Source organism: Convolutriloba macropyga, chromosome 2, assembly GCF_964194025.1.
Source record: "Convolutriloba macropyga chromosome 2, txConMacr16.3, whole genome shotgun sequence".
NCBI lineage: Eukaryota > Metazoa > Xenacoelomorpha > Acoela > Convolutidae > Convolutriloba > Convolutriloba macropyga.
The window spans coordinates 20,311,263-20,334,219 of record NC_134469.1 but is presented as its reverse complement, the minus strand read 5'-3'; the positions used below and the strand labels follow the sequence as shown (position 1 = coordinate 20,334,219).

Sequence of the window (22,957 nt, the reverse complement as noted above, 5' to 3'; positions counted from 1 at the left end):
CGCTGACATTTAACTAACCTCGAGCTATTTTATTCGGCTTTTTGAAATGCACCTCCACAATAATCAGAGCAATTTTTCCTTCCGTGGACCCCAACCATGATGATAGTTTGCCACTCCAGTATCTGTCGGAAAACGATGACATGCAGTTGTTGAAATCCTCATCCCAGTCGGAAGATTTACTGCGATATCCTTTTGTGTACCAGTAATCGAGCACCTGTCTGTATTCAGCAGTCATTTTCCAACTGAAACAAAATGTGGACCAAAAAAGACATTTAAATTTGGGTAAAGTATGAAAACAAAGGCCTAATTAACCAAAAAGCGTATTAAAATACATGCTAATTGTTGAGTAGCTAATCGATTTAAACACAAAATAAAGACTGACTTCATTTTCTGTTCTTCAATAGTGGCGTCGTTCATGCGTCTTGCCAATCTGTTGTTAAGTATAACAAGACGGCCAGTGCCACTCAAGTCCAACACAACTCACCTTGTTGTGATCGAACCAATTTTCAACATAACTCGCCTTTCAAGTTTAAAACCACTTTTAAATTTTGTCAGAGAAACCGTTGGACATATCAAAGCGTATATGCATTGGAGAATATTGCTTGTTGTGATTGAACCAAAAACATCCGTCTTTTTTAGGCAGGCAAAAACATTTGAGAAATACTAGTGTAGTACAACCTGAAACATACAGACACAAAAACCCTAAAAACCAAAACATACCACACAAAACAACACGTACACCCAAAAAAACTCGAAATTTTTTCTTTTTGGTAATTGGTCGATACTCAAGGTTCGACAGTAGTATAAGTAAATGACTAGTAGCACACCACGGGGGGGGTCACGCACGGTAAAAAAACGACCCCCTCTAAATCTTTACATTTCGCCACTAAAATTCTTCAGAAAAGCCCTTGGGCGCGATGGGACAATATATGAAGACAAAATTAAAACATGAGTTTGGAAAAATTGACTAGCAAGATCATTTTTCAAATTACAGTTCCAGTAAACAGACGTTAAGTAAAAAACGTTAAAACTGTTTCAATGAGTACCCGAGTTACGAGAGACGAAATTGATGGGGGTATTACAAACTTGGTTTTTGATGATGGAAACCGAGAGAGACCTCCATGGCGTTGCTGTTCCAATACCGTAGTCCCTCGATCAGAGATTATATTTTTCGTTCAAGTGAGTATTATCGTGCTCATGATTAGTCTCTGTTTTGCCATGCTATTCTTGATATCGGAGAGCTGCGAAGAGAAATCAATTTGGATTGCACTGCTTTCGAGTCTAGTTGGTTATATCTTACCAAATCCTAAATTATGAATAAAGTCATTCTCACAAACGATAGGATCTTCATGGCGGTTGTAGGCCCAAGTGGTTCTGGGAAAACTGACCTCATATTCAGCATGCTGCAAGGTCGGTCCTTCTACCCAGCATTTCCCAAAATTTATTACTTCTACAAAGAGTTCCAGGACATATTTACAGCTATGCAACAAAAAATACCGCACATTGAGTTCATCAAGTATTCCGGATTGGATATAACGAAAAAGCTTTCGGACTGTCTGCTCGTTTATGATGACTCATGCGAGGAAATCTTTAACGACAAAGAGTTTGTGAAGATAGCAACGTCAGGAAGACACAGAAAAATTCATGTGATCTACGTCAAACACAACTTATTCCAACAGAGTAAATGGTCGCGGACAATTGATCTAAACACAACTCATATAGTTTTATTCAAATCATTGCGTGACATTCAACAAATAGAATACCTCGGAAAACAGTTAAACTGTCTCCAATTACTCAAGGACGCATACAAATTAGCAACAGCTCAACCCTATGGACATTTGATCATTGACCTGGATCCTAAAACAAGTCAAGGCTTACGATTTTCTTCTCAACTCATTGGTCCCGAACCATCAGTATTCTATATTCCTTCGGAGGAAGCTGTTATTACACCAATTACGAATGAAAAAGAGACATTTGCTTATGCTGAAGCGCTGGTGCGTTAACAGCAACCCCAAATCGAAAAGCAAGAGAATTTTTCTAGCCCAAGATATTGAATTCATTTGGTTCCTAAGCGATTGTGTAATGAACGTGCTCTCTGGTGTTGTCCCAATCAACAAGAAAGAACTACAACAATTTGAACCTCAACTACGACAACTTTCTGAAAAATATTTTAGTGCTCTAGAAAGAAGTAAATTATTCCAGACAACGAGAGGGCATTCTCTGATTCGACTAATTGCCAGACCTTGCATAGAGTTTCTACAGAAGAATGCCAACTGAGGAATTTGTGCTGATTCCTCGCAACATGTTTACAACTGAACAACCCCAAGTTTCACAAATATTAAACGATCCGTTCACAAAAAACAAGTCAAAACAACTATCGCTTCTACAGAGAACTTCAAAACAAGAGCCATCAGAAGCACTCATGCAGCAGAACACAGAGCAACAGACAGATGACGTCATAGTTTCCGATGAAGAAGAAAAGCAACAAAGTATCCCAGACGACACTAAACGAAAAGAGTTTGATGAAATCAGTCAGAGTGTGATCGGTGATATAGATTTTCTCGAAAAAGACAAATTTGGAAAAGCAAAAATAATTTTGAAGAAAATCAACGGATCACGCAACATTTCACTGGACGTTGAAGGTAAAATCCTAATTAATGGAAGGAACACCGACATTCCAGCATCAACTTTCCTCTACGCATTACAACAAACATCATCAAAACTTTTGCCTGACGATTATCAAGTATTGAATTATTTGAATCTTGCACCACATCTCACTTGTAATACTTACGCAAAGAAGTTCATTAAAATTCCGAAAGAGCAAAAACTGCGTCAGTTTCCAGATGGAGCAGCCAGTGAACAGAAACCTGCTATCGAGAGAGCAGAAAAAACAGAGACTGCTAGCTTTGATGAGGAAGGCTTCGCAGACGCAGAAGAAGAAATTAAAACGCCAACAAGCTGGAAAACTCCATTCAGCGGAAATCAAAAAACTAAATAAAGTTTACACGAAAGGAAAAGCAGCATTTGGAAGTGTTGCTAACATAAAAGAGGAAAGCGGCTTTTCCAACAAAAAAATTGAAAAATTCCTTCAATCGAAGAACTCATACACTAAATATCGTCAATTCCGGAAAAGTTTTCCACGATTGAAGGTAGTTGCTTACAGAATAAACGAAATCTGGTCCATGGATGTAGCCTATATGGACAAAATAGCCAAGCACAACAATGGGGTCAAATACCTATTGATTGCAGTTGACGTTTTATCGCGCTATTTACGTGTTCAACCTCTCAGAACGATGTATTCGAAGGATTGCGTTGAAGCCTTCAAACAAATGATAAAGACGAAACAACCAGAGAAAGTGTGGACAGACAAAGGCACCGAATTCAAGGGCGCGTTCAAAACATTCTGTGAAAACAAAAAGATTCATTTGTATACAACCGAAAACGAAACCAAATCTGCGTTTGCGGAAAGAAATATTCGGTCACTTAAAAACATTATATACAGATACTTGGAAGAAAAATGGACTTGGAACTATATAAAGGAGCTTCCCAATTTCGTAAATATCATTAACAGTCGTGTTAACCGCGTTACAAAGTTAGCCCCAAATAAAGTATTCAAAAAACATGAACCATTTTTAATTTCGATTGCTTTGGACAACAATAAATATAAACCACGATTTGAAGAGGGGGACCTGGTACGAATAGCGAAACCAGACGATAACTTCAGAAAAGGTTATACTCAGAATTATACAGACGAAATTTTCACAGTACTAAGATTGGCTACAACAAGTCCACCTACCTACAATCTGGTTGACGCAAACAACGTTAAAATCCTTGGGAAGTTTTACGAACCGGAATTAGTACAAGTTGATGCGTTAAACACTGAAGAGGAGCAATGATTTCTAACAGCAATGAGTTTACAATTGACTTGTTATCAAATGCATCAATGGACGTTTTTAATGGAAATACTATGGCATCATTTCGGAACCAATTATCACAACCGATACACTTACAGGGAGAATGGCAAGTAGCATTGACATCACTATCTTTTCCATCAAACATCAACAACGTGAACTCTGAAGAAATAGTTGTTTACAAGAATTCAATGACCAATCCAAATGAGTCGAGTAATCGATCAGGACAACTCAGAAAAATTCGGACTGGTATTTACAACAGCTGGGAAGATCTAGTCTCGGAGATTGTTCGCATTGCAAGACTAAAACAGTTTGATCGTAAGTTCGACAAGATAACGCAAAAGCTTGTGTTAACATTTGGGGAAAATGAAGGATTGTCATTTCAAGACAATGAAATTCCCAGCATTCTTGGTTTCAAGGGGACCCCGGACCCTGCACACAATGGTTTTGTTCACATTGGTTACAAGACAAACTTGGAAAATGGGGCTCCGAACTCTCCTAACAGACATTTTGGTATTTTCCCCGTTGATATAACATGTGGGTCGCAGCTTATTTTTGTGTACCTTGATATTATTGAGTATCAACATGTGGGTGACTCACGTGCACCCATTCTCAAAATCATTGAATCGGAGAGACGTCTGAGAAACGGTAGCCTCAACACAGTATCACCTATTCACCATAAAACCTATACAAACTTGGACTACAAGCGTTTACTTTCAAACAATATCCAGAGCATCAAAGTTGAGCTGAGAAGTGAAACTGGGAAACTGATCCCTTTCACTGGAATTGGTAAAGTTGTTATAAGTCTCAAATTCCAGAGAACAAGCTAACTGATGGAAGCCTATTATAATAATCAAGCATCCAATTCAATGCCCCATTTCTCAGGACATTATAGACAAAGAGGAAGTGGATTCGGCGCATTAGCTGCTGGCATTGGTCGTGTTGCATTACCCCTAGCCCGACGACTTATTTGGCCAGCAGCAAAAACAATTGGAAGAGAATTGCTAGTGCAAGGTGCACCAGAGTTATTAGAATTTGCAACAAAAAAGAAATCAGCGAAGCAAGCTCTGAAAAGTACAGTTGCAAAAACAGCGAGAAAACAAATCGGAGGAGCACTTCAACGAGGACGAAAAGCAATCTATCGAAGGAGGTCGAAGAAGAAAGCATACAAAAAGCAGTCTCCACCAAAGAAAAAGATCATTTCGCGAAAAACGAAGCTAAAAAGAAGTCGATCAGATTTCTTCTCAAAAGTAAAAAATGCGTACTAACATTGTTATTCCCACAGAGGCAACACATAGCTCATTAGACTTGTTCGAGAAACCTCCCCTTCTTGTAACATTTGATCAATCGTTCGAGCAAAAAACAGGACCTTTGTACTCGCCCACTGGATCTTCGTTAGAGTTTGAAATAGTCGGTGACAGAAACAACTTCATCGACCTACAGAAAATTTATCTGGAAATCAAATTTCGAGTTGTTCGAAATAATGGAAACGATTTACGCTTCACCACGGGAGATGCCAACAACAGTGACACGCCACATCTAGCTAATAATGTCTTACATTCCCTTTTCGCCGATTGCATAGTGTCAGCAAACGGCATCAAAATTTCTTCCGCCAATGGGCACTACGCACACAAAAGTTTCATAGAAACAGAATTTTCTCATGGATCGGATGCGAAAAAAACCTGGCTGAAATGTCAAGGATATGATTATGAAGCAGACCCAACAGGCGTCCCAGCCGCTACAATCACAGCTCGACAAGAAACTGTGAGAAGATCTGCTCAACTCACAATGTATGGAAAAATAGCTACCGATTTCTTTTCATGCGAGAAGCATCTAACGAGTGGAGTAACGCTGCGAATTTCTTTCCGACGATCACAGGATGACTTTGCGATTGTGAGTGAAGACGGGGCTAAACACTATAAAATCAAAATCGATGAAGCAAATTTGTTCGTGCGAAAAATGACAGTCTCCGATATGGTACTTGGTGCAATCGAGAAAACACTTCTCAAGACACCTGCAATGTACCGATATAATGAAGTTATTTCGAAAGCTTTTCTAGCAACAGCTGGGCAACAAAGCTGGAAGCAGGAGGATATTTTCACAAAAGAACCTATTCGTAGACTAATTGTCGCCATGTGCCGCAGCGATGCGTTCATCGGTACTAACACGCTCAATCCATTTTCATACCAGAAGTTTGATTTGAATGAGATAATAATTTACCGTAATGGGTTCGCCACAGCTGGTACACCAATATCAACAACTGATAATAAACGACTATACTACAACTCGATGGCTGCACTAGCTTATGTAGAAAATGGTCACGGGATATCTCTATCTGATTTTCCTAACCATTACATTATGGTGTTTGATCTCACCAGCACTCAAGAGGCAACCCATGACTTTATTCATCCCGAGCTAACAAACTCATCATTATCTGTGGAACTCAAGTTCGGTGCAGCGTTGCCCCGCAACATTGAAATTTTATTTCTCGGGGAGAAATGTTCAACAGTTTATATCGATTCCTCGAGAAACGTTTCCAAAAACGCTCTTCCTATAATCTAATGGATGAAGATAAAATATTCAAATTGATTCTACAATCCGGTCATTTGATGTTTAAATTCAACGGTGTTTATGCAGCTGACAATTTCCCCTTGCACATACCAACCAACTCATTTGCTATCGTCAACGCTTCACCAGCCTCTTCACCTGGATCTCATTGGATTGTGCTTGCAAAGAGATATGCCTACCCAATAACATACTTTGCCGACCCGCTGGCATTACCTCTCTATTCATATAAACACATATCAGACCGATTTCGACAAAGCACTAATGATAGCATTATAGTGGACCTCATGGAAGACAGACGTGACAAAAATAAACCCCTACAAAGTGCAGACTCTCAAATGTGTGGACTTTATTGCATTTATATAGCTCATTGTGTTCTCAATGATAATTTTCCATTCATTCCCGATATCAATGAAATTCAGCTGTTGTCTTTTATAAAACATATGAAGTAAACAATTATACACGCTTTCTTTTTAGTTAGGTCGATGACTCACCAACCAAAAATTCACCTTTATAAATACCTAAATTCCCCCTCCCCTGGAAAAACAAACTAAATCGTTCAACTATGACAAAAACGTTGATGGCTTGTAAACAAATTCAAGTTCTTCAGACTTGTGTTGATGGCATGTAAACAAATTCTTGTCTGGACCCGAGTGCACTATGTAAACAAAAAGTAACGCTACCAGGCTGAATTGCGTCACTGTAACGCGATGGCCCCTCGATAAAAACAGACAAAAAAAGAGACAGCTTGCTTGCATCCGATTGGCTAATCAACTTGTTGAAAGCGGGGTTACCCGGACTGAAAAATTACTCATTGCTTTTTGCCTTACACTTTGCGTTCAGTTGATTCAAACTTGATACATTTTTGTCACTTCTAAACTTCTTAATTAATCGTTCCTTTCACCGTTACTCTCTTACAGCAACAATCAATTTTTGTGGGATGGGACAAGCCAAGTGCGAAATTTGTCATAAACTACTGGCAAATAGAAGAAGCGTTCGTCGACATCGGAAAGAAGTGCATAAGATCTATCCTCAAACAAACTCATTCGAGTGCACTGAATGTGGATTCACCACAAGAAGCCTGTATGAGCTAACAGGACACATGACTGTGCAGCATGAGGCGACCAGTCCACGATACTGCATATACTGTCAAAAATGTTTTCCACGTGACGCTGATTATCTTGAGCACATGAACACTTTCCACGGTCTACCAGCTTGGAGTGTAGATGTAAACAACCTACAGGACTCAGGCATCATACCAAGCGAACGCGCTTTCGGCGATACACTGAAAGTCTATGAGATTACCGTCGGGTCAAGAGACGTTGATCTATTACACGTTATGCAGCTAAAACGTCAAGAGATTGAAAACATTATCAACATTAGTGTTCAACAACACTCACAAAAAGTTCAGTTCAACTCAGTTATCGATCTCGTCAAACCCACGAAAACCGATGATGATCTATCATCAAGCCAGCCCGATAGAATTTCGATTCATGTTGCATCAAAAATGGAACGAGTGGATTTCGGTGGTCTTGCAGATAAAACCTTCCATGCAATGGTAGAACAGATGCTCCTAGCGCTCAACAATTTCGCTTCCCATGGTAGCGGTTGGACTCTCAACCAAATTGTCAACATTGAAATCCGATTAGCAAAAGCTAAACCGATAAGGGCATCGTCATATTTAGCACTTCCAGGCAAACTAGCGCGCACATGCTCTCTACTGAATATCAGAAACCGAGAAGACGAGAATTGTTTTCTGTATTGCTATACTGCCGCCTACCATTTTAAGTTTGGCCCTCGACTTCTTCCTCCTGGTGCGTCGGCACGCAGGATAACCAGCCCAGTAACATACAGACCAGACAACCCGCTTGCAAAACAAGCAGATGGTGTGTTTGACATGCCTATGGGCTTCCACCAGATGACTCGCTTTGAAGAGCTAAACAATGTCTGCGTCAACGTTTTTCGGTAAGTTAAAAATCTTTCTTTTGGAAAAACTTTAAAACTAAAAATAAGATTATGGCACACAAGCAAATGAGGAAAAAAAAAGATGAAAAATCAAAAAAGTTTGAATATTTTAGCTACGCTGAAAACGGTCTGATACCATTCCGAGTTTCCAAAAAACAGAACTGTGAATTCAACATGGACCTTCTTCTTCTTAGCGACGGTCAAATGCATCACTACGTTTTAATCCGAAACCTGCGATCTCTTATTCATAAAGTCAAGGAACGAGTAGTTAGAACAGATAATCATATTTGTAGAAACTGTTTTCATGTTTGCACCTCAAAAGAACGATATGAAAAACATTTAGAACTTTGCTGGAAGAACAAACCAGCAATCGTGCGTATGCCAAAAAACACAAAGTACTACTACAAAAAGTTTCAGTCCCGTTGGTTTGCTCCAATTGTTGGCTTTTTTGACTTGGAGTCAATAATTGAACCTGTCTCAGGATGTCAAAACAACCCAACCAAATCAGAAACAAGAACAATAGAAGTACATAAACCGTGCAGCTATGCAATGTTGTTTGTTGCTCAGAACCAAACTGAACCGTTTCATTTTGAATGTTTGACAGGACCGAAGGTCATGGAACAATTTGTTCAGTCTTTGGAAACCATAGCAAAACGAGTTTACACTGTTAAACAGCAACACAAATATTTCTCTGGCCAGCCTCTCATCGCGAAAGAAGATGCCGCCAATTGTTGGATATGTGAAGAACCATTGGAACACAATTTTAATAACCCGACAGTTCTAGATCATTGTCACTTCACTGGAGAATTCCTCGGATGGGCGCATAATACTTGTAACATTAACAGGAGGTTTCTCAACTATACTCCGCTATTTGCACACAATCTCTCAAACTACGATCTTCACCATGTAATTCTTGCTCTCCAGGGTAGCAACATGAGGAATACTGTATCAATTGTTCCGAATACAGATGAGAAATATATAGCTCTGGAAATTGGTGTTCTAGTCTACAACCGTCAGGACAAGAATGGAGTGATCAAACCGGTGTATGAGTATATCAGGCTACTAGACTCATTTCGTTTCATGGCCTCGTCATTAGATTCTCTAGCACAAAACTTACCCTCTGATCAGTTCACTTTGCTAGAACATCACTTTAAGGATTGGCCATAATTCAGTGCAAATGTTGAAACGGAAGGGATATTTCCCCTATTGTTACATTGATAATTTCACTAAACTGAAAGAGACCGCACTCCCACCACGAGAAAAGTGGATGAATAGTCTTCAACAGTATCAAGTGAGCGTTACTGAAGACGAGTACAAACATGCGCTGGAAGTTTTCGAGAAGTTTCAATGTGAAACAATTGAAGATTACTATAGTTTGTATCTCAAAACTGATGTGTTTCTTCTAGCTGCAGTTATGCTCTGCTTCCGCAAGGTGTGCTACGAAACTTACGGACTGGATTGCTGTCAGTACTATACCGCTTCCAATCTCTCTGGTGATGCTATGTTAAAGTTATCTAAAGCGCCTTTGAGACTCCTAAAAGAGAGAGAACAATTGGATATGGTAGAAGGATTGATCCGTGGTGGCGTAAGCTCGATATACAATAAGCGGCTGGCGGTTGCGAACAACAAATATCTACCAAATTTCAACCCCAAAGCACCCTCAACCTTCATAGTAATGATTGATGCAAACAATTTGTATGGGGGCATAATGGAAAAGTTTCCATTGCCATTGAACAATTTTGAGTACACTGACGGAAACTGGGATCCCGAAATTCAAAAAGCGTTCATCCAAAGCGTGTTGGAGACACCTGACGATAGCGATATTGGCTACGTATTAGAAGTGGATTTGTCGTACCCAGATGAACTTCATGATCTTCATTCAGATTTTCCCTTGGCCCCAACAAAACAGAAAGTTGACGCATGCTGGTTGGGTGACTATCAGGAAGAGCTTTTGAATGATATGCAGATGAACGCGCCGCCTTCGAGTAACAAATTGATCCAGACCTTGTTCCCCAAAAAGAACTACATTTTGCACTATCAAACATTGAAGCTCTACGTACAGTTGGGGTTGAAAGTTGAAAAACTACATCGATCACTCGCTTTTAACCAGTCGAAATGGCTAGCGCCATATGTCAAGTTGAACACTCAGAAGCGAAAGCAAGCCAAGAACAAGTTCGAGGAGAACTTCTATAAACTAATGGTGAACAGCGCATTTGGGAAAACGTGTGAGGGGAAACGCAATCGCATAAAAGTAAAACTGGCTCGAAGTGAAGAAGAGACATTGAAATGGACCAGTGCTCCACAGATGAAGTCGTTCAAAATCATTGATGAGAACTTGGCAACGATAAGCTTGAACGAGACTGAAATAGAGTGGGACAAACCAACTATCGTAGGTGCTTGCATCTTAGATCTTTCGAAGAAATTCATGTACGACTTCCACTACAATACAATGAAGAAACACTTCAATTGTAAACTACTGTACTCGGACACGGACTCGTTTGTTTATGAAATTTTCTCAAACGACTTCTTCGCAGACTTGAAGCGGAAAACCACAGTGAAGGACCTTTTCGACTTCTCAAACTTTCCAACTAATCACGAGATGTACGATCAAAGCAACGCAAGGGTGACACTAAAATTTAAAGATGAGATGGGAGGCAAGATGATTTCTGAGTTTGTGGGGTTGAAGCCGAAGCTGTATTCCATCAAACTGGCAGATGGTTAGTCAACTTTTTTTTCCAAAACCTAAAAAAGTCAAGAAAACAACAAAAAGCAGAATGAGTAAAGAAAAACCGGATAAAAAGCATAAAAAAGAGACCTAGGACTAGATTTCCAAGACGAAACGAAAGAAAAAAAGTGAAAAACAAAAACTAGAATGTACGAACTTCTATTTTAGGTCTTGCAAAGCAGTCGGCGAAAGGTGTGACGCAAGACGCCAGGCGCATGCTGACACATGAATTATACAAACAGGTTCTCACAGGAGGAGAAACTGTTCGGCTTCTCAATACAAGAATTGCGTCGAGCAAACACCAACTTATGACAGTTGTGTGTAACAAGAAATCACTCTCGGGATACGATGACAAGCGGTATATTTTAGACGACAAGATCACAACTCTACCATTTGGTCATCATGCTCTCCGCGAGGAAATGTTTATGCGCAACGTAGTGCAGGATCCAGATTGGGGTTCGAGTGATGAGGAAGAAACTGTTGTACACTTTGCCGAATCAACAATGCCACAAAGTCAACCGCCAACTCAATACACAGGGCCTTCACTGTCTGCAGAGGTCTGGTCTCCGCCTGATCCGGGTCTCAACCAGCGTGTTTACAGTGACGATGAGCTGGAAGCGGACATTGCAGATTTTGAAAATCTGACTCAACAAGTGATTGAGGACGAAATTGATAGATGTTCTTTTATAGACGATCAGGCTGCCGAATCAGGTTCGTCGCCTAGTCTTCTAGACCCAAGACCCGTAACCCCCATTCATGTTTCTACTAACTGTACAGCACAAGAGCAACCCATCAACCATCCCGGACCCTCAAAAAGTATGAAAAAGTGCGCAAAACGAACGCTGGAGCTGATATCAGACAAAGAATCTATCAATGTAGATAGAATAAAGAAATGGAGAGTAGTACAAATTGACTCTGATAGTGACAATTAACTTCTGCGAAAGAACTCTGCTTTAGTTTTTGTGATTTGTGTTTTGTTTGTTCCCGTTTGATGGAAATAAGAAATTTTTTCAACTCGTGTTATAGAAAAATTGTACTGTATAAGTCTTTTAAAAGCTCCCATTTAAGCAGTTGATCAGTTTATGTCTAAGTCATTTTCATCTTCAGTACCTTCAATCCATAGTATAAGTCATTCAAAAGCTCCCTTATAAACAGTTGATCAATTGATATCTAAGTCATTTTCATCCTCAGTACCTTCACTCCATAGTATAAGTCTTTTAAAAGCTCCCTTATAAACAGTTGATCAATTGATATCTAAGTCATTTTTGTCTTCAGTACCTTCAATCCATAGTATAAGTCTTTTAAAAGCTCTCGTATAAGCAGTTGATCAATTAATAACTAAGTCTTTTTTAACCTGAGTACCTTCAATCCATAGTATAAGTCTTTTAAAAGCTCCCATATAAGCAGTTGATCACTTATTATCTAAGTCTTTGTTGTCCTCAGTACCTTCAATCCATTGTATAAGTCTTTTAAAAGCTCCCATACTAGTAGCTGATCAATTTATATCTAAGTCATTTTTAACCTCAGTACCTTCAATCCATTGTATAAGTCTTTTAAAAGCTCCCATATAAGCATTTGATCAATTTATATCTAAATCATTTTTATCCTCAGTACCTTCAATCCATTGTATAAGTCTTTTAAAAGCTCCCATACTCTTAGCTGATCAATTAATAACTAAGTCTTTTTTAACCTCAGTACCTTCAATCCATAGTATAAGTCTTTTAAAAGTTCCCATATAAGCAGTTGATCAATTTATATCTAAGTCATTTTTGTCCTCAGTACCTTCAATCTATAGTATAAGTCTTTTAAAAGCTGCCATATAAGCAGTTGATCAATTTATATCTAAGTCTTTTTTGTCCTCAGTACCTTCAATCCATTGTATAAGTCTTTTAAAAGCTCCCATACTAGTAGTTGATCAATTAATAACTAAGTCATTTTTATCCTCAGTACCTTCAATCCATAGTATAAGTCTTTTAAAAGCTTCCATATAAGCAGCTGATCAATTTATATCTAAGTCATTTTTGTCCTCAGTACCTTCAATCCATAGTATAAGTCTTTTAAAAGTTCCCATATAAGCAGTTGATCAATTAATAACTAAGTCTTTTTTAACCTGAGTACCTTCAATCCATAGTATAAGTCTTTTAAAAGCTCCCATATAAGCAGTTGATCACTTATTATCTAAGTCTTTGTTGTCCTCAGTACCTTCAATCCATTGTATAAGTCTTTTAAAAGCTCCCATACTAGTAGCTGATCAATTTATATCTAAGTCATTTTTAACCTCAGTACCTTCAATCCATTGTATAAGTCTTTTAAAAGCTCCCATATAAGCATTTGATCAATTTATATCTAAATCATTTTTATCCTCAGTACCTTCAATCCATTGTATAAGTCTTTTAAAAGCTCCCATACTAGTAGCTGATCAATTAATAACTAAGTCTTTTTTAACCTCAGTACCTTCAATCCATAGTATAAGTCTTTTAAAAGTTCCCATATAAGCAGTTGATCAATTATTAACTAAGTCATTTTTGTCCTCAGTACCTTCAATCCATAGTATAAGTCTTTTAAAAGCTCCCATATAAGCAGTTGATCACTTATTATCTAAGTCTTTTTTGTCCTCAGTGCCTTCAATCCATAGTATAAGTCTTTTAAAAGTTCCCATATAAGCAGTTGATCAATTTATATCTAAGTCATTTTAATCCTCAGTACCTTCAATCCATAGTATAAGTCTTTTAAAAGTTCCCACATAAGCAGTTGATCAATTATTAACTAAGTCATTTTTATCCTCAGTGCCCTCAATCCATAGTATAAGCGTTTAAAAAGCTTCCGCGCTATCAGATGGAAATGAAAAAAGTAGCTGATGTTTATTGCCAAACAAAAATTCCTCTTTGTCTCGAAAAAATTAGGAACATGTTCATAGTTACCTCCGTAGATCATCTGTGTCGATTGTAGCAATCTGTCATAATCTACCCTACAACTGATCTAAGTGTCTAAGTGAACTCAGTGAGTGTTTGTGAATGGTGGTGCGTGTTAAAAGTTTGTGAACTGGTGCCGTCTAATTTTCGCAATGGGGTTTCTCTAAACCAGCAAGGTCCGCTTCTCAATCATTGGGGTTGCCAAAGTTAAGAAGGCAAGGAGTTTACTGGCGTAAAGCGAGTACAGTTCCTGCTACTCTTCAGACTGTTTATCTCAAGACTTTGTACTCCAGACAAGATATTAAAATTAATTCCCAATATATATAGAATTTATCAACAAAGAAAAATATAAAGGTGAGCAACATCAGAAATTGGTGATGAATTAAAATGCCATGAGACAAAGAGGAGTTTTGAAATAAAAAAACCCAAAAAACTGGTCAAAAAGATGTAAAACTTAAAAGGACTAACTGAATTATTCCTTTTCTGCAGTCGGTTTCCAACTTGCTCTCCTCGTTGCTCTCCAGCTTGCTCTCCGCTTTGCACTCTCTTTTTCTCTCCACACTACTTTGTTCGGCCACAAAAATGTCACCAATAACCCTGATATGTACAAGTTAAAACTCGATTATGTAACCAGTAGGTAGCTTAGGATCCAATACACAAGTTATTTTTCACCAATACCCTTGATATGTACAAGTTAAAACTCACTTAGGTAACCAGCAGGTAGCTTAGGATCCAACACACAAGTTATTTTTCACCAATACCCTTCATATGTACAAGTTAAAACTCGCTTAGGTAACCAGCAGGTAGCTTAGAATCAAATACACAAGTTATTTTTCACCAATACCCTTGATATGTACAAGTTAAAACTCGCTTAGGTAACCAGCAGCTAGCTTAGGATCCAATACACAAGTTATTTTTAGTTATTACCTTTAATTATTCAAAGTCAAAACTCGATTAGGTACCGCTTGGGTAGCTTAGGTATCATTACACAAGTTCTTTTTAGTTATTACCTCTAATTATTCAAAGTCAAAACTCGATTAGGTACCGCTTAGGTAGCTTAGGTATCAATGCACAAGTTCTTTTTCATAATTACCTCTTAGTATTCAAAGTGAAAACTTGATTGGGTACTACTTGGGTAGCTTGGGTATCCATACACTAGTTCTTTTTCGTCACTACCAGATTTTGACAGAAGTCAAAGCTTGATTAGGTAAAACACAATGGTCCAATTGTGAAACAAACCTCATAGTAAAACTCTACAGTGAAAAATAAAAAATGCGACAAGGTCCCTACAAGCAGCTGATTTTTGTCAAGTATTTTTTTTCTCTTCCGTTAGGGTCACTAAATGTAATCTATCTACCTCAGGTGTCAATGAACGCAATAGTTTCACAACAGATAAGCAAAGTTAAAAACAGGGTATCTTTTTCAAATATTTTACAAACTTTAAAAAGTACAAACACTTATTTCCTTTGAAAAACTCCCTTGATTTTCTTCTAGGTTTCGGACAATTTCTCGAATTTCAGACGTCAGTTTGATAGTTTTGCAGGTAAAACTTTAATGGTGTTTGCTTATCCTCTAGCGTCGGTTACAGAATTTTTTCAACGCTAACGAAAAAAGTGTTTCCTTTTAACTTATACGATGTATCATCTTTTTCTAAATCTTCTTAAAAAAATTCCCTAGCGCTCACGTAATTCAAAATTTTTTAATTTGGTAGTGTTCAATTCAAGTATTATTATTATTTGGCGATATGAAAACAGAAGCGAACAGTAGTAATCAAGTTCAATCAATTCAAGGTCACTTTTGTTTGTAATATTTTTTAACCAGAAAGCGTCCAAACGTTTTTGAGCTCCGTGGATGTAGTACTCGTGTCTTTTTAAGTTTTTTACTCTTCGGTTTTCTATTTAAGTTTTGCAAAGGCATTGGATCTTCGTTCTCCATGTCGCTAAAAACTTCAAATTGTAACATTGATTGTGCATTTTCCCGAAAATCAAGTCGAGAGTCCAATTGTGTTTCAGCTTGAAAAATATCGAGGTTTGCTGAGACCGGAGGATTGACTTGTGCCTCAATAATTTCAGTTTCTACAACCACCTCTGATAATGAATCCGCATAGTCGTTTTGCGTTACTTTTTCTGGGATGGGGCTATCGTTTGGTGATGAAGTTAGATCGATCACTTCTACCACTTGATTTGAACACTCCGGGCAATGGTTCTCAAGATCATTGACCCCAGTTTCAGGACATGGATACATCGCTTAAACAAAAAATTTCGGATAAGAAAAAAGTCAGAAAAGAAGTTTAAGGCAACCTTTACAAAATATATAACAGAGATAATAGTCTTTTTTGAAAATTGTGGCTTGATCCGAGGTGGGATAAGAAAAAAATAAAGCAATTGCTTTGCTTAAAAGAGCGTTGATTTAATTCAGAGTTGATTCAGAACTGACTCACCATTTGTTAAACAACCAGAACGACTTGTGTAGTTGCAGTAGAAATCCAGAGTGGTATGAATTTTCTGAGCTGAATGAGCTTCCTGTGACACTTCATCAGTTGGTTTACAGGACATCTAGATTTTCGAAAAAGTTGGCAATTTCAGAAACAATCAGCCATATTAGTTAACCAATTACAATTTGAATAAAAGTTTCATTGTACAAATGATTCCTGAACAAAATGGTTTTTAGTATTGAACACTTCGTAGTATAGAATCCTTTCGAAGAAATTGATTGGCTTTACAAGTACAGAAAAACCCTATACAAAAAAAAGTTTTGTTGAAAATTGTTTGCCAACTTTTTCCCAAAATTGTTCCGCAGTTTCAAGCAAACTCTGTCGTAAACGAAAATTGAAATTTCACCCCTCCAGACCGCGCACTAAGTTTAATATTTGTAATTGATGCCAAAAACAATCAATTATCCCTCTCAAAAACAAATTTACAATCCCAGACTGTGTCAACTTGTTGAGCTAAATCACAGATTTTTACGACTTAATTATCACTTTGATCTATTCGGAAACTAAAACAGCTTGATCTCCATCGACAATATAAACTAGATGCTGTTTTAACAGATACTTGGTTTCCCAAACAATTTTCCCTGGATGCATGTAAACAAATCTAGAAGGCAATAAAAATGTAACTTAAAAACAGCGTTGCCATGAATAATATGCGTACCTATGAAAACAATTCAAGGAAATGTATATACGTAATAGCTTACTACAAATTATAGCCTCCTTTGTTCAATAGTAACACGCTCTCATTTATAGCTAATTGTATTTTGTTTGTTCGGTAGAAAGTAATGTACTACAACGCCACGCTGTCTAGACAAATGTCGCTTGTGTTCTGAACTAGTTAAAATTCGGGCTATAGAGTAACTATATTCCCCAGAAAACCGACGGTCAAAAAGTCGAAAAAAATTAATCTCTCAAAAAATGAAAAATAATATCCTCCTTTTGATTTGGGATCAATTCTAGAATTTTTCGAAATTTTGAGTTTTCGGCCGAAAATGAGGGGGTCGTTTTTTTACCGTGCGTGACCCCCCCCGTGGTGTGCTACTAGTCATTTACTTATACTACTTTCGACATTGTTCATTTAGGTCTTCTATCCAGTTTTTTTTTCTAAAAAAAAACTACATGTGGACTTTTTGCTGACATTTTGACAGTAAAGTTTGAATTGAAATTTTTTAAAGGCTTTCGTTGAGTTTTGGGCTTATATTGAGTCGCAATTTTTTTGCAAATACTAGCCAATTTCTCATGCTTGCTGACAGTTTTTGAACTCTGCCTCTACTTGTATCTAACATTTAAAGAGCCACCTCTCTCAGAACAGCGCGCTTGCTCTCTCTCTATTTTACACAAGCATACATACACCCAAACAAGTACAAACACAAATACAAACGCCAAAAATAAAAACATTTTTAAATTTTGTTTTAGGCATCCGGTCTTTATCCTCAAAGTTCATCGCCGTTCACAGAGGTAACAATTATTTTGGAAAACTAGGTGTGGATTTCGTGAGGCAAGTGTATCACTAATGTTTGTCTTTGTCTTTGATAAGATATACCTTCAATCATTAAAGTTGATCGCTCAAGTATCTAATTTTGCAATTTTCTTGTTTTTTTAATGGATCAAATAGATCTTTTATGTTACCATTATATTTTTGTTGATTTAGTTTATCTTCTAATCTATTTCTTGTTTTCTTTTTCTAGATTGTTTAATTCTATTAGTGTTTCTAGTTAATTGATATTTTACATTCCAGAAAAAACCGCAATTTTAAGTCATTCCTTATCATTTATAACAATAATAAATCTTTGATAATTATTATTTTATGAATGCATTTTGTATCATTAGAAACAGAGAAACCCAGACTAAGTCTTTGATACGGCATAGCATATAATTAAGTTAATAGTTTTAATTTATTAAAGAAGAACGACAAAATTGCGTAAATAAAGGTCTTTTTTATCACTTCAAATGTTGATGAATCTTACCTATAAAAAATAAATAGTTGTTGATTTTTTAAAGAAAACTTACATCTATTCCAGATGCTTCACCGTATTTTTAATTACTCCTCTAGTCCTATTCATAATAGGTTGCTCATATATCACTTTGTAAAATTACCGCTTAATTGCTTCAAAATTTTCTTAACCATTATAGGAGCATCTTAAACCCATGGAAAGTTTCCAGCTCGACCAGTCCTTAACTGTTATAGATACATCTTAATCTATTGTATAGACTTTAAAAGTGATTTTGGGTTGAAGCGTAAATGAAAACTTTTATTTTGTTTTAAAAGCGCGGAGTTGAGACTTAGTTGAAACTTACTTAATAGCTGAAAAAAATGAAATAGACTTATTTAGAAGAGTGAAATCCATTTCTCAATAACCCAATTATTTCAACAATTACAAAAAATGTAATCCCGTGGAACATCTAGATTATAACCGACTGCGCATCTTAACTGTTGCTGAAAACAATGTTATAAACTTTACCAAATCCGAAAAGTAGTCTGTTTAGACTAAGATTCCTGGGTAACTTTAACTTTCACATCAGAAAGCGATGACTAGTTGTAATAGAATATCCCTTGTCCTTCAATAGTTGTTCCCAGGGAAAATCAATATCAGTGACGTGGTGATCTTTTTTCAATTTTGTCGAGATGTATTCTCTATCCGGCATTGTCCGCAAATATAATCGATTCACTTTCGCTTCCATGATTTTGACTGGTTTTAGTTAAGCCTCAAATTCTTGTGCTTGGAACAAAGTTCTCAATTGATAGTGGAATGATAAACACTCTGGCAAAGCCACTTCAATTTCTCCAGTCTTTTTTGATGCTTTTATCCCAATAAGTCGTTCTGGAGTTCTTTAATAGATAACTGCAGGAGTTCTGACTTTCGTTTTTCATTCTTGAATTCAAGTTCAACATAATCATCAGAGATATTTCTTTATCCCTACAAAATTTGATCTATTGAGATGTTAAAAGAGTCAGCCGGTTTCAATTTGCTTTAGATAAAGAAGCTCTTGATAACCATCCACTTATTTTTGATCAAACAAAGAAAACTGTTAAAAATTTTTTGAGTTTTTGTAATTAACTTCAACTAAAGGCAAGAAATAAAAAATGAAGTGGCGCAAATAGGATAGAGTCAGGTGGATTTATTCTAGAATGTTCTGCATATTCTAGAGCTAACTTAAAAACATTTTATCTTTGAAGTTTATACAAGTGTGAAGATTCTGTGATATGACCTGGCATGAAAGTATCTCATGACCGCTTGCCCATTTTTTTGTGCTAAGCATAACTTGAATCACTTATTGGTTAAAGAATACGCTAAAAATATAAAACATAACTCAGATGTTGTGATAATCTAGGATTTGATCCTGATCCATTTTATTGAGAACATAAGATTTATTTCATTTTCTATGCAGATTCTCTCATTTCTAATAACTGAATGCACTTTTCTGTTAGTCCTCATTGCTATTATATTCATTCAAAAAGAGAACTATATGCGGCTCATTCATTCGTTTTCAATTTGTTGGTACGGACAAATTTGGTTGCAAATAATTAATTTTTGTTCAGTTTCTTCGTTTGCTCAGATACAACATAGGTTGAAATCTTTGTTCAACCAAACTTTAAGTGTGATAAAATTTCATACACACATTTTATTTTTAGTCAATGGAAATTCATTTTATAATCGGTAACTGGTTCTTTTTGTTTCTTTTTTGTTACGGAAAAATATCGTTAAAACTGTGATTTTACCATTCATATAAAAGTGAGTAGTGCTTAATGGATGCTCTTCAGTAACTTTAAAAAATGAAAAAAATTGTAATTTACGTGATTTCAGATAAAAGAAAATAGAAAGTCAGCCAATTAGGTAGTTTTTCAATTTTTTTTTTCATTCAAAATTATATGAATTTACGTCATTTTTTTCCAAGGTGCCTGTATAGCATATATTACTCAGTACTTTCCAAATCTTTTTCTTGCTTGCGGTTGATTATATTAGAAACAAGAGAACTTTTTCATAAATTATCCAACATCACCAATCCCAACATATCTTTTTTAGTATCATTTTTCTGGCTTCATCTTTTTTTACATTTATCACGATTATGGCTAAAACATAGAGAATTTTAAAACGGATGAGGGAACGAGAGCGCTTCTGGACAAATTTATCAACGCGAAGATGGATTTCAAATTAGCTTACGATGCGGCGATCAGGAAAAAACTAGATTCCAGCTCGAATTAAGTTGAGATTCATAAAGTTTACATCATACCACTATTTTGCAACCAAAAAGCGCTTCAATGACGTACATAACACCTCGATAGAATCGATCATGGCTCTTATATTCGAGTCCAACACAAAGCAAAAATAATTATATCAAAACCTCAGACTAAAGAAACATACGTAGGTTCTCAACAGCAGCTCAACAGCAATTTCATTTTTACCAACCCTTATGGCATTTAGCTGCTGCGAAGGACAGTTGCTCCTGCCTTTCACTACAATGGCGCCAAGAATCATTTTCTTAAGCCATTTAACGTCAAGCTCAACAATTTACCTTTATCTGTACGAAAGCTGCTGTAACAATTGGGCTGATGAAGCTTCAGTTTATAGTTATAGTGGTCCAATGGTTTGATCAGTTTACGGCAAAATTGAAACATGGAGAATAGCGAGAAAATGTGATAATGAGAGAATAGCGGCCCTTTCGGTTGCAGTTGAAAACGGGTGCTAAAGAAAAGTTAATTAATTGGTCATTCGAAAAGTAAAAGGAAGCAATTATTGAATGAATGGGTTAACCATAAAATTTCATGTTTCAATGTAGATCAATGTGACTACTGCGATGCTCAAGGGCATCAGGAAATTTGGGCCTTTCGTAAACAAAAAGCAGAACAAGGTAAAAACAAGCATTTACAGCGATACGAAAACTGACTCAAAACATTGACTCAAACAAACAGCCAAAAAAAAGAAATATCAAAAATATCTGCTTTATAGCTGTATCTTGATGATGATACTATTGAGGGATACAGACACAATTCTATTGATCATGGTACACATTTGCCGATTGTCCACAGTGCAAATAAATTTAATAATTCTCCAGAAATCATCTGAAGTGGTTAATCTGACAATTTTATCGCTGGAGACACCCAAAAATTATGAAATAAAAGAAAGCGAACTGTCGTACAAGTTTAATTAATGATGACAAAAAGTAAAGGAACAAGCGATTGGGTTGCTAAATTTACATAGTCACATATAATTATTTTTCAAATGAAAATTTTAAGCTTCTGAGCCTTAATCTTCGGGGATTAGGAACTTTAAAAAAACGACACCTCTCTTAAACTCATCCGTTACTATTTCTTATGCATACAAAATTTCAACGTTTGTTATATGGAAATAACAAACTTTGAAATTTTTTATGCATAAGAAATAGTAACGGATGAGTTTAAGAGAGGTGTCATTTTTTTTAAGTTCCTAATCCCCGAAGATTAAGGCTCACAAGCTTAAAATTTTCATTTGAAAAATAATTATATGTGACTATGTAAATTTAGCAACCCAAAGAACTTATGGATGTCTTAGCTCACATTATCATAGGCTATTTTTTGAACCTGCATTGAAAACGTTAGTGGAATGATGTAACCTTATCGAAATCTTTAAACTGCAGCCTCTCGTTGTCAAATTCATATTTTTAGTTGAAATTTTGCTCCAAATTAAAGCAGTGTTTAGAAAAAATTATGTGTGGACGAGGGGCTTTTCGAAATAAATCTGATCAAATAATGTCTTGAACCCTGAATCTTTATTTCTACCTTGTTTTAATTGATGATTTCAATGCCTTTGGTCATATCTGGGACAGGAGTAAAACTATTTAAATACTCATTTTCTTGTTATGAATGCTCAAAATTTTGTTGAACCATTTGCCTCAAACAACGTATAAGTCTGAAAAGTCCAGAATTTACTTAAAAAAACACACTACGATGCAGTAAAAGACCTTCAAACCTTCGGATCATTTCAACAATTGCCCCCCTTTTGCAAAAGGGGTGGCTATTCTTGAATAGAATTTAAGCGAGCGATTTATTAACCAATCAGAGAAGACTAATAGCTTTCCATGTATTCGCTTACTATGTTATACTGACTAGAATAAAAAACGCTATGCCATTTTAATTAGCCTAATTGGAATACAAAGCGAAAAGAATTTCCGACTCGCGGGTCGGTGGGCGGGCTTCGCAGGCGTCGCCGCGATAATCGACCCTCGATTTCCAGATTACATCCCACTGCGCATGAGAGGCATGGCCGTGAACAGCGGTCCGCAAAAGCGCTTAAACTAATATTCGGCTATCTAAACTATAGGACCAGTAATATTGTAATAAAGCATAGCACAAAGGGGGGGATTCTCTACCAGGTAACAAGGGGGGGGGGGGCAATCGTTGAAAAGATCC

General features: G+C 36.8%; 1 protein-coding gene across 2 annotated transcripts in view; it reads right to left on the bottom strand.

The window, feature by feature from the left end:
- Positions 1 to 22,957, bottom strand: part of LOC142357771 (uncharacterized) — a 406,796-nt gene that overhangs the window by 23,129 nt on the left and 360,710 nt on the right. For both annotated transcript variants that reach the window (XM_075409310.1, XM_075409313.1), the window contains exon 2: positions 19 to 244. In XM_075409310.1, the coding sequence (XP_075265425.1) occupies positions 19 to 235 (217 nt within the window). In that variant the 5' untranslated portion in view covers positions 236 to 244. The remainder of the gene's footprint in view (positions 1 to 18; positions 245 to 22,957) is intronic.